The sequence below is a fragment of the Vicugna pacos genome, chromosome 5, assembly GCF_048564905.1.
Source record: "Vicugna pacos chromosome 5, VicPac4, whole genome shotgun sequence".
NCBI lineage: Eukaryota > Metazoa > Chordata > Mammalia > Artiodactyla > Camelidae > Vicugna > Vicugna pacos.
The window spans coordinates 80,396,353-80,408,796 of NC_132991.1; the positions used below are offsets into that span (position 1 = coordinate 80,396,353).

Consider the following 12,444-nt stretch of genomic DNA (forward strand, 5'->3'; position numbering starts at 1 on the left):
CCAGGAGGAGGCTGAAAGGGGCCTGCCTGGGGGCTCCAGAAATGCTTGCGCCCGCCCCGGTGAAGCAGTTGGCAGGCCTGCCCATCTTCTGCCCTCCTGGGTTCACCAGCCTCTCCCGCACCCCTCAGGGGCCTCCCACTCGCCGGCTGAGGGGCACAGTCCTCTCGCGGGGGAGCTGGCCTCCCCGCCCCCACGCCAGAGGCCGCCCTTTCTTGGCAAGGCAGCGGGATCCTGCAGCTGTCAGGGGAGGGGCGGCGGGGGCTGATGTCAGGCGGATACAAATAGTGCCGACGGCCTAGGGGCCGTGTCTCCCCTCGCCACATCCACTCTCCAGCCGGCCGCCCGCCGCAGCCTCCTCCTCCGCGCCGCCCAGCCTCGCCCGCTCCGTCACCATGAGCCAGGCCTACTCGTCCAGCCAGCGCGTGTCCTCCTACCGCCGCACCTTCGGTGGGGCCTCGGGCTTCCCGCTCGGCTCCCCGCTGAGCTCTCCCGTCTTCCCACGCCCGGGCTTCGGCACCAAGGGCTCCTCGAGCTCCGTGACATCCCGCGTGTACCAGGTGTCGCGCACGTCGGGCGGGGCCGGGGGCCTGGGGGCGCTGCGGCCCAGCCGGCTGGGGGCGACTCGCGCGCCCTCCTCCTACGGCGCGGGCGAGCTGCTGGACTTCTCGCTGGCCGACGCTGTGAACCAGGAGTTCCTGACCACGCGCACCAATGAGAAGGTGGAGCTGCAGGAGCTCAACGACCGCTTCGCCAACTACATCGAGAAGGTGCGCTTCCTGGAGCAGCAGAATGCGGCGCTCGCCGCCGAGGTGAACCGTCTCAAGGGCCGCGAACCGACTCGGGTGGCCGAGATCTATGAGGAGGAGCTGCGCGAGTTGCGGCGTCAGGTGGAGGTGCTCACCAACCAGCGCGCCCGCGTCGACGTCGAGCGGGACAACCTACTGGACGACCTGCAGAGGCTCAAGGCCAAGTGAGGACCCAGCGCTCCCAGAACCCCCTCTCCTTGGGCTGGGCGCGGGAGGCTAGGCCTGGGGCTGGGTTCCTCTGTCAGCACCCTGCGGTACCCTGGGAGAGGGTCGTCTACATGTATCCCCCAAGAAGGGGAGAGGGACGCCAGGGCTCTCCCTTGTGCTCCCAGTCTGCAAAGGAGGAATTTTCTTGGGGACATCATGGGGTGGAAATGGGAGAACAAACTTTAAAAAGCATCTTAAGATGCTGGGGTGATGTTGATAAGGGTCAAGCAGGTAGATAGAGAAAGTAGGCCCCAGTACAGTTAGAAGGAGGAGGAGGTAGATAGGAGACAAGAAAATCTGGGGCAAGCAGTAGCTCTCAGCTTACCTGTGATGAGGTCCTGGGAATGGGGGCAGAGAGCAGATCTTGGTCCCTCCACCTGGCTGAAGCTTTACTGGGAGAATGGACAAGCTAGAGGGAAGCGGAGAGCGGGTGGAGGAGCTGTGGCCCTCAGAAAGCTTAGAGAACAAGATGGTGGACTCCACCATGCTCCCAGTACATAAGGCAGCAGGGCAGCAAATAGTCATGGGTCCTGCTTCTGACAGTCTGAGTGAGCAGAGTCACTGTTCTGCCACCCAGGTCACAAATATTAAGTGAGCACTTACATGGGCCAGGCTAAGGCTGGGGCCCAGGAACACAGAGGTGGTTAAAATGGACATGATTCTTAATCCCAGAGAGGTCACAGTCTGGTGGGGACATAGACTTCCAGGGTGTGGCTCCAGGGCAGAGACTGGGCCACTTCCTGTCCCCTCCCTGTGTGGGTGGGACCTCCTGCCTCTACCCTGGCCTCCTTTCTCTGTCCTGAGCCCACTCCCTGGGCAGCCCTCAGCCAGACGTCTCTACTGCCGGTTTTATCCCCACCAACTGTCTATCCTTCTGTCTGTCTCGGCCAGGCTGCAAGAAGAAATTCAACTGAAAGAAGAAGCGGAGAGCAATTTGGCTGCCTTCCGAGCGGTGAGCCTTCTTTGATCTCCCAGAAGCAGCCTTACCTCTTCTGTTCCCCCCGTGTAGCCCCTGGTCTCCTTTTGCCCTGCTGGGTTGATCAGTGACACTTGCCCTCTCACTTGACCTCTCCCAGGATGTGGATGCAGCCACTCTAGCTCGAATTGACCTGGAGCGCAGGATCGAATCTCTCAACGAGGAAATCGCGTTCCTTAAGAAAGTGCACGAAGAGGTGTGCCTTGGTGAAAGCAGTTGGAAAGGGGATGGTGGGGCTGGGCTCTGGGAATAGGGGTGTGAGGGTGCATGCGGGGCCTGGTCGGGGACTGAAGCCAAAGTCATACCCTGCAGGAGATCAGAGAACTGCAGGCCCAGCTTCAGGAACAGCAGGTCCAGGTGGAAATGGACATGTCCAAGCCAGACCTCACCGCCGCCCTCAGGGACATCCGGGCTCAGTACGAGACCATCGCAGCTAAGAACATCTCGGAAGCTGAGGAGTGGTACAAGTCAAAGGTGGGACTCTGTTCCCTCTGGCTCCCTCCATTTCATTTTGGAGATACGCCCTATGGCTCCATCTGTGGGGAAGAGAGTGAGCCTGGGGTCTCCATGCTCCCTTGCCCACCCCTACCTGTGTCCTGCATCCTCCTCATCTCAGGGCCCCCTCTCTGTCCTTAGGTGTCTGACCTGACCCAGGCAGCCAACAAGAACAATGACGCTCTGCGCCAGGCCAAGCAGGAGATGATGGAGTACCGCCACCAGATCCAGTCCTATACCTGCGAGATTGATGCCCTCAAGGGCACCGTGAGTCCCTGCCCACCCGGCCTGGTCCAGTCCTTTCTGTCTGTCGCTCATACCCTCACTCTGTGACCTTGGGTCTATCACATGTCCTCTCTGGACCTCTGTCTCCTCACATCTACCACAGGGGTAAAAACAGATAGATACCCAGTGGGGCTCTCAGGTAGAGGCGAGGAGGCCAGACGGCCATGCTCCCTTGTATCAGTTCTATCCTCTGAGTTGCCACGTAAGACTTCATTTGAGTTCAGAGTTCCTTGGCTCAGAAGAGTTTGACAACTCCTAGGCGAGGCTATCTGAGGTTTCCTCCCAGCCCTAGACTGTGCCTCTCTGCATCCTGGGCCCCGAGTGTCCCCTTGACCATCACTACAGCCTGTCCTTGACCCAGGCGCCCCTCCCCTGCAGAACGATTCCCTGATGAGGCAGATGCGGGAGCTGGAGGACCGCTTTGCTAGTGAGGCGAGTGGCTATCAGGACAACATCGCACGCCTGGAGGAGGAGATCCGACACCTCAAAGATGAGATGGCCCGCCACCTGCGTGAGTACCAGGACCTGCTCAACGTCAAGATGGCCCTGGATGTGGAGATTGCCACCTACCGGAAGCTGCTGGAGGGCGAGGAAAGCCGGTGAGGGGCAAGGCAGGGGCTGGATGTGGGGTCCAGGGTGGCCTGGGGGCCCATCCCTGCCCCAGGGGAGCTCAGGATCACCTCCACAAGATCTGAAAACAGCATTATACAAGAGGCCACCACTCTATTAGTTGCAGAGAATTAACCAAGGCCACCTGGGTAAAAAGTGATTCAATTAATAGCTTTTATAAAAAGAGAAATACAAGTATTCCCACATCCACCTTCAGAATTAAGAACCAGCAGCATAAAACCATATTCAGCAACCAGTAATAAAATATTACTGCCAGTCAAGGGAGAGATGGGAGCAGAGCAGGGAACGATGAGGAAGGAATGGGAGGGGCCAGATAGAGACAAATAGAGACAGAGTTTTTGACACAATAGGCTAATAGAGAAGGTGCAGAGACTTGTGCTCTAAGTGTGCACAGGTATACACACATGTGCTCATAAGAAAAAACACAATGACATGCTCAGAGCAACTCATCTCTAGACACAGAAAACAACAAACAACTGCAGGGGAACCTGAGAGAACCTTCTTGATCGATGGAAATGTTCTATATCTTGATTTAGACTGGTGGCTATGTGGATGTAGGCGCTGATCAAAACTCACTGGATTGCACACTAAAGATCTGTGCATTTCACTATGTAAACTTAACATCAATTAAAGACAGGTTGATTACTCAACAGAATGATGCCCATTGATACAAAAGTGATACTATCTGATGTTTAAAAAGATCAGCAGACATATTTAGATACAGATTTACACAGAAAAAGATTTCAGATATTGTAGAATAATATCTGCAAATAATGACCTCTATAAAGGTAATAGCCAAAGTCACATTGCCTTTCCCCAGCACCAGGCATAAATGGGGGTGGCAGCTCCTGGAACTTGGGCTCACGTGAGTGAGCCAGATGTTCCCATCCTGGCTGGAGGGTGGGCACACACAACGGATGTAACCCACAGACGTTGTTGATACACCCTGCAGTGCCAAGAGCAAGAAGGAAATCCTGGTGCAGTGTAGGGTGCAGTGGGGTTTGGGGTCCTGCTGTCATGCCAGCAGGTCAGAGATGGAATGGGTGGTCCTTCCAGAAGGGACAGTTCCTTGGACAGCTGGGGTTGACCTTTGGCCCCATGCCCTGAGCAGTTTGGCAGTGGGAGTGTTGAAGCCAGTGGGACTGGGACAGCTGAGGATGGTGTTTATAGAGGACCAGGGCAAGCTTTGAAGGGTGGTCACAGAGAGAGATGGAGGGTCCTAACCCTTAGGGGGCTTGGTCTCTTCCCTTTTAGGATCAACCTCCCTATCCAGACCTTCTCTGCCCTCAACTTCCGAGGTGAGTACGTGTTGGCTGGGGTGGCAGGGGGCAGGAGACCAGCGTGGGCACTGCCCAAGGCCAGCCAGTAGGGGAGGATGGAATCATAGGGACAAGGCTGGGGCCTGGTAAAGAGAACGGAGGCTGCTGCCCTGTAGCTGGAGGAATTTAGGTAGAGGCACCTTCTGACAGCTTTTTATGTTATTTTATTTCATGGTATTTTATTGACCATGTCCCCTGGGCATATTGAGTGGCCGACAGTTTCTGTTTCTAATATACTCAAACTCCAAGGTTACCAGGGGTGTCCTTGGGGGCCTGACAGCTGGAGCATCTAGAACTATACATACTGGTCTACAAGGCACCCACCACCCATTGTCTGTTTGGCAAGTTGCCAAGCATTCCCCGCTGCCCCCAGCTGCTTGTAGCACACCTCCAGTTTGCTAGAGCAAGATGTTGGACCCATGTTTTAAAAAATAAAGCCAAACCTTAGCAAAGCCAAACAATTTAAAGAATGAACTCCTAGGGCATTCTGCCATTCTGACATTAGTAATATGCAGATCAAGTGGCTTTCCAACCCCAGAGAGCAGAAAAACACGCTGTAATGATCCATTAGGAAAGCAAGCTGGAGTCTTTGGCAGCTTTGCCTTTCCTAGATCAAGCCTTTTTATATATTCGATGTTCATTTCCATTAGGAAAAAATACACGCTGTGCTCCACCGAGTTACAACGTTCGTCACAGGCTGGTTGCCTGCTAAGGAGATTCATGAACACCAAACTCATAATGCCAAGGACCTAAATTTGACCCTTCCTATAAAATTCAGAACCCCTCTTTTCAGTTAATAGTTTATGCAGGCACCAAATGTGAGCTTTGCATTTAAAATCGCTTAGTGCTTTTTCAAATCAATAGTTTTGGACCATGATATGGCAAGTACCATTGTTACCATTTTACAGTGGGGAAACTGAGGCACAGAGGGCGCCAGCACAGTGAATTAGTGAGTGACTTCTGTCCATCTCTCTTTCATTAAGACATCAAGCTGCTCATCCAGAGTCTTAAGCTGGGCTGGGAACCATGAGGTCCTCCAAAATAGTATCTTGGTTCTGGGCTTTGGGGTCCTAACTGTCAGGGTACAAATTCATGCAGGGCTCTCCTGCAGCCCAGGGTGGAGAGGGAGTGAGGAGATGTGTGGGGGATGAGAATGCTGGGCGGCCTGGGCCTCGAGGATCCCCTGCCCTCCTGAACCCACGGCTGGAGCACATCTGTTGGCTCCTGATCTTATCTCAGCTGTGAGACAGGCCCCTGGGTTTGCAAAGCCACCTGTTGGATGCTGGGCTCAAGGACAGGTGATGAAGTCTTGCTGAAACAGTAACAGGCCCATCTTGAGGGGGTGGACATCTTCCGGGCTCTCCCCTGTGGGACCAGGGATGGACTCCTAGCCGCAGGAGCAGCCCAGGCCTGGTCTTGTTCAGGCTGAGCATGTGGTTGAATCTATTACAGAAACAAGCCCTGAGCAAAGGGGTTCTGAGGTCCATACCAAGAAGACAGTGATGATCAAGACTATTGAGACCCGGGATGGGGAGGTGAGTAATCTGCCGGTCCCTTTACCCTTGGAGGGGCTGTAGTGTGTCTGGGGCACTGTCAGCCAGGTGACTTTCACCAGCTACGCTGGTTCATGCTTTTGCCCCGGGGGTAGAGGGGGGTCCTCCTGTGTTGGGGCGGGGGTGGTCCAGGGCCATGGCCCCACTCGCTGGCCAGCGCAGGATTAGACTGGGTTTCTCTTCCTCTCTAGGTCGTCAGTGAGGCCACACAGCAGCAACACGAGGTGCTCTAAAGCCAGAGACCCCTCTGCCACCAGAGACCGTCCTCACCCCTGTCCTCACTGCCTCCCAGAGCCAGCCTCCTTCCATCCCAGGGCACTGTACCCGGCCACAATGCTCCCCTCACAGCCTCTGACCCCTGCTCACCGACCACCACCGCTCAAGGTCCCCACAGGGGACATAGCCCATCCCCCTCCCCGCACAGGGAGCCCCCCGCTGTGTGAGGTCTGGATGTTGGAAGTGAGTGAGCCTGGCTCTTGGCGACGCAAGGGTGTGCTGGGTAGGGGCAGGATGGAGCCAAGGCAGCAGTGACCCTGCCCCTCCCACCTCTGTGACCTCAGGCTCTAGCCTCTGGCTCTGGAGAGGGCCCCAGAGCAGGGTGTAGGGACCCCGCAGGGTCAGGATCCAGCCCCGTGACCTCCCCACTCCCCACTGCCCAGCCTGAGTCAGAGAGAAGGGGCAGCATCCTCAGCAAGCCCGGCAGGTAACTGGGGATCCAGCCCCCTGTGGAGACTGGGAGGCTAGATACTGACCCCATGGTCCCTTTCTTTCCCAGGGTGGGCTTAGAAAGTAGGGGCTGCAAGAGGGAACCCCCGAAGGTGCCAGATGTGGGAGCAGGAGATTCCGAAGGAAAGAGGGTGGGTGTGATGCCAGAGGGGAGCAGAGAGGAGAGGAGAGAGGCAGAGAGCGGTCTCAGGCGGTTGGCAGGGGTGCCACCTCCCCGTGCCCACCCCTCCCCCACTGCAGGGGCTCTGGACAGAAATAATAAAAAGATAAGCACAAGCCTCACACGTCGTCCTGTGCTGCCTTGACTGCTAGGCCTCCGCTGGGGACCCTCCCAGGCCCTGGCCCACCACCTCGAGTTGGACTGTGTGCTGTCCTCCTGCCCAGCCAGGCTGTCCCCCAGGGCCTGTCACCCCTTTTCCTCCCAGAGCCTCTCAGTCTTGCTGTACATGGGTAGTAACATCTGGGGGAGGGGGGCTGGGCGTGGGCTTTTGTTGAGGAATCAAATACCTCTTGTTAGGCCCCAGTGCCAGGCTGCCCCCACAGCCTGACTGTGAAGTCGGGCTCCCCCAGTCCCTTGCCTAGAGAAGCTTACACCCTCTTCCCACTAAACCTGCACCTTTTACCTACAAAGGCCGATTCAGGAAAAATAACCATGTGAAGAAAAACAGAAACTCTACCTTGTTCTTGGAGAAAAGGACTCAATACTTTAAAGATGTCAATTCATCCTATGTTAATTTTTAATTTTGGTGCAATACAATCTCAATTAAAATACCAAAAGGAAATTTAGGAAGAATTTAGGAAGATGAGAGGAACGTAGAACACACGAAAATAAGTAGGCAATCATGGAATAAAACATTGACACAGATATGTTCAAAGTTTCTGTCAAGAAACCTTAATTATTCAATATAGGATGTGGGGGCATTTAGGTGGCCGTGGAGGGTGGGGTAGGGCACAAGGAAAAGCTGTCTCTTTTTCCACTTCTTCTAAAAACTAAATTCCAGGTGGATAGGAGATTTAGGAAGCTTGGTAAATCCATGTAGGTCCCAGCCTTCCAGCCGCTCCTTAGATTTCAGGGATTACCCTTTAGAGACGGGAAGAGGGCAGAGATCACAAACATGATAAATTCGGACAGCCTGTAGGTGAAATAAATCTAATGGGGTTTTAGTCTTAAAGTCTCTAGTGTGCCGTTCCTAACTGGCTTTTTCCAGAAGCTACTGAAAGACTTTCTGGTGTCTCTGTCTTCCCCCTCTCCTTGGATGCTGCCTTTGCTCACAAGTTTGCCTCTTCCCCTCTTGTTTGTGGGGTCCCTCCCTCCAGGAAGGACCACTTCTCCACGGAATACTGTTCTTCACCTTGCCCTGGGAGTACCTGGGACTACACCCCATCCCTCTGCCCCACCCCCTGTGGCCCCTGGTGAATGTAGTGCTCCAGAGAATGGACAAAAATAAACCCAAAGAGATCTGAGTCTCATGGGATCACACACACACAAGCAGACCTTCAACATACTATCATCCACACAGACACACACCCCATCATCTCCATGGCAAAAACTCTCCCTGCTCATTGGGAAACTCTGATGTCTTCTCCTTTAAGACCCAACACCAAGAAATAAGAGGGCTCATAGAGGGCTAACCAGCTTTTCACTGATTCCTGTGGGACCAGTTCCTGACCGACTCAGACCCTACCTAAGGCAATGGAGTAGGAAGGATTGTGGGGCAAAGTCCTTAAGCCAAGAACTGAGGTCTCAGCAGGCACTGTCCACTCTGGCTACCCTCCCTGCCCCTGAAGACAAGCATCCCACCCATTCACCACCTCCCTTATTCCTCCTCTGACCACAACCCTGCCCAGGACACATATGCAAGTACATCACTGACTTTTGATTCAACACCTAAAATGTCAGCTACCCAAGGGCAAGGTTTTTATTCATTTTATTCACTACTGTATTCCCAGTACCTGGAAGAGTGCTTGGTCCATAGAAGGTGCCAATAAAATATTTAAATACTTGTTGAATGAATATGAACTGGGCACTTTAAATGTACTTTTCTCTAAATTAAATATTTACCAGAGAGGTTGATGCCCCTCCCCCAACTTCATTCACTGATTCAATGAACACTTACTGAGCTTTTACCATGTGCCAGGCACACGGTGCATCATTATGACTTGGAGGAAACACCCCACGGCCCAGAGAGGTGGGGTGAACTGCCAAGGTCACACAGCATATCTGTGGCAGAGGAGGACCAGGCCCCCTGCTCCTTGGCCTCCGGAGCCCAGATATCTTTCCATGACACCACAGGCTTGTGATTGCAAGGCAGGGCAGACTGGCAGCACACACCCATCCTGGCGCCAAGCCGTGGGGCACTGTGGGGCCATTCTGAGGGACAGATGAGCTCCTTGCAGCCAGCCAGCTGCTCTGGGTAAGGGCCCTGGCCAGGGCCTAATGGCTTCCGGCGTCACGGCTAGTGTGGGCTCCTCCAGGAGAGGGCGCCCGCGACTTGCAAGGGGCTATGCCCTCCTTACCCAGGCCCACACACTCCTGTGCGCCCAACAGTGAAAGCCATTATGGACATTCAAACAGGAGACCCACAAGCCATGTTCCAGGCTCTGTGCCAGGCCCTTTTAAATAGTTAATATTCATTTTAAAATTTAATATAATAAGTTAAAGCCATCACAACAACCTAAGTCAGATCATGTAATTCCTTGGCTCAAAATCTTGTGAGATGACTTCCCACTTCACTAGGAGTAAAAAAACCATGGCCTACAAGATGCTAGGCCATCTGTTCCCCATTGCCTGTCTGACCTCCTGTCCCTCCACTCTCCTGCCCGACGGCCTCCTGGTTCTTTTGGAGCCCACAGGGCACATTTCCACCTCTGCCTGAAGCAGTCCTGCCCAGACTTCTGCACCATTTGCCTCCTTCAAGATTGACTCAACTGTTCCCAGTGAGGCCAACTCCTATCCTCCTGTTTGAAAGTGTAAGTTACCCACCACACTTCCATCTCCCTTACCCTGCTCCATTCTCCCCACAATATGCATCGCCTGATGATCTTTATCATTTCTTTATCTCTTTACATTTGTCTCCTTCCTCGAATATAAGCAACATGGGGACAGGAATCCTCCTCCTTTGGTCTTGATGTTCCATCTGCTTACAATGTCTTCCCCCACATTTTTACCTTTTAGAATTCAATTTACATTTTTATTTTATTTTATTTTTTGGTGGGGGGTAGGTAATTAGTAGGTCTATTTATTTATTTTTAGAGGAGGTACGGGGATTGAACCCAAGACCCTGTGCATGCTAAGCATACACTCTACCACTTGAGCTACACCCTCCCCCCTAGAATTCAGTTTACATTTAAGAGTTCAGTTCAGCATCAGTGGTTGTCAGGGGTTGGCGGGTGGGGTATGTCTGACAACAAAGGGGATGCTCAGGCAATCTTCAGGGTGATGAGATTGTCCTGTATGATCCTGGAGTAGCAGATGCAGTTCTCTGCATTTGTCAAAACCAGGAGAACAGCACATCACAAAGAGTAAGCTTTAATGTATGCAAACTAAAACCAAAGATGTCATTCGTTAAGGCTCTTGGACACTATAGATATAATTCAGTGTATAACGCTGCCCTCTCCATGCACACACAAACACTTTGACTTGGGCCTTTCAGAATGATGATGGGGGATAAGGGTAACTTTCTCCATCTCCTAATGACTGCTGGCTCCTCCTTTGGCTCCTCTCTGCTCTTCCCAGGCTTCATCCCCTAGGGTTCAACATCAGGTCTAGGTCTCTCACCTGGACTTTTTTAAAAAAAAACCTTTTATTTTGAGATAACTTTAGGTTCACATGCAGTTATAAGAAACAACACAGAGAGATACTGTGTATCTTTTACCTGGTTTCCCCCAGTAGTAACATCTTACATAACCATAATACCATATCACAACTAGGAAATTGCCATTGACATAGTCCACCACCTTCTTTAGATTTTACCAGTTTGCATGCATTCATTAATGCTTGTTTGCGTGTGTGTATTTAGTTCAATACAATTTTATTACATGTGTAGATTCATGTGACCACCAGACTCAAGATACAGAACTGTCCCATCACAAAAGTCTTACTTGGACTTTTAAAAGCAGTAATGTCCTATCCTGATGTTTCTCAAAGTACAGCTCTTAAACGCATTGGAGTCACTGGGCTATTTATGTGCAGATTCCTAAACCCTCCTAGCCCCTATACTGAATCTGCACCTCAGAGTAGAGCTTGGGAATCTGTACTTTTAACAGAGGCTATACTTTGAGAACTGCAGGTCTAACTGGCCTGCAACTCTCCTATCTCCAACCCACCCTCCACACTGTGGCTGCTAGAACGATCCTTCTAAAACACAGGTCTAACCATGTTATTCTACTGCTGAACGCCCTGCAGTGGCCCCGATGGCCATCAGGATAGGGACCTTAGCAAGCAAAGCCCTCTTTTCAGGCCCCACTTCTCACCTCCACCCACCTCACCCCACTGTGGTTCAGTCCCTCCAAATTCCTCTGATTCTCAGAAAACATCACCTACTGATTTTGCTGTTCCCTCTGCCTGGAACGTCCTTCCTACTTTCCTCTCCCTGTTGCAATTCTATACAACAACTCATTTAGACAAACGAGGATTTGAAGGTTGAGAGAGATTTGATGTCACTCAAGGAAGGGCAGGACTTGCTGGGAGCCAAATCCATCTGACTCCCTGCTCCTGGTCTTACTGTTGACCACGGCTGCCATGGAGGCTGTGGGAGGCCACTGGTCCCTCTTCCCCAGGGTCTGCTCATCTTCACTTGAGCCTGCCTGCTCATCTGCCTCTCTGATATCTCACCCAGGACCTCCTTTCCCTCTCCCAGAGCCACGTGGGGCTGGGAATCAGGGCCTGAGAGGAGGGAGGAAGGGAAGTGGGATTGAGCCCAAGGGTAACCTGACTCCCCAAGTGGGTGGCTTAGAGGCGGGGCACACCGCAGGGTAGGGGGCTTGGAACAAGTCCTTAGGGACCCATTCAGGCCAAGGAGGGCGATGGGGGCTCTTAGAGGGGGGACAAGGAGCCGAGTGGTGTCCAAGTCCCCTCCTCTGCTGCCCCCTCCCTCCGCAGCTCCCTCGCAACCCGAGCCGGGGGGCCTAAAAATAGCCCCCGAGGCGCAACCACCGGCCGCCCTGGTGACCTTCTGGGTAGCACAGGCCGAAGGCGGGCGGGCAGCAGGAAGGCAGGGCGCCGGCCCCCCAGGACTCATCTCCCAGGGCAACATCCCCCGGGTGCCCCCGTGGCCGTCCAGTTCCAGCGTCCCCCCAGCCCAACTCGAAGAGGCCATGCAGAAAGCCCGGGGCACGCGAGGAGAGGACACGGGCACGAGGGCACCCCCAAGCCCCGGGGTGCCCCCGAAGAGGGCCAAAGTGGGGGCCGGCGGAGGGGCGGTGGCCGGGGCGCCGGTCTTCCTGCG

At 53.6% G+C, this 12,444-nt stretch overlaps 1 protein-coding gene across 1 annotated transcript; it reads left to right on the top strand.

The window, feature by feature from the left end:
- Positions 1–290: 290 nt before the first annotated feature.
- Positions 291–7,279, top strand: DES (desmin). Its single transcript, XM_031677972.2, has 9 exons — positions 291–970; positions 1,905–1,965; positions 2,090–2,185; positions 2,302–2,463; positions 2,626–2,751; positions 3,148–3,368; positions 4,654–4,697; positions 6,171–6,253; positions 6,463–7,279. Exons 1-9 carry the CDS (start codon positions 393–395, stop codon positions 6,502–6,504), a joined length of 1,413 nt encoding a protein of 470 aa, XP_031533832.1. The 5' UTR covers positions 291–392; the 3' UTR covers positions 6,505–7,279.
- Positions 7,280–12,444: the final 5,165 nt, after the last annotated feature.

Excerpts from the sequence above, each read along its gene's own strand:
- DES (XM_031677972.2), top strand. The coding sequence starts at position 393 with ATGAGCCAGGCCTACTCGTCCAGCCAGCGCGTGTCCTCCTACCGCCGC. Across the intron at positions 971-1,904 it reads CTGCAGAGGCTCAAGGCCAA|GCTGCAAGAAGAAATTCAAC; the intron begins GTGAGGACCCAG and ends TGTCTCGGCCAG. Across the intron at positions 3,369-4,653 it reads CTGGAGGGCGAGGAAAGCCG|GATCAACCTCCCTATCCAGA; the intron begins GTGAGGGGCAAG and ends CTTCCCTTTTAG.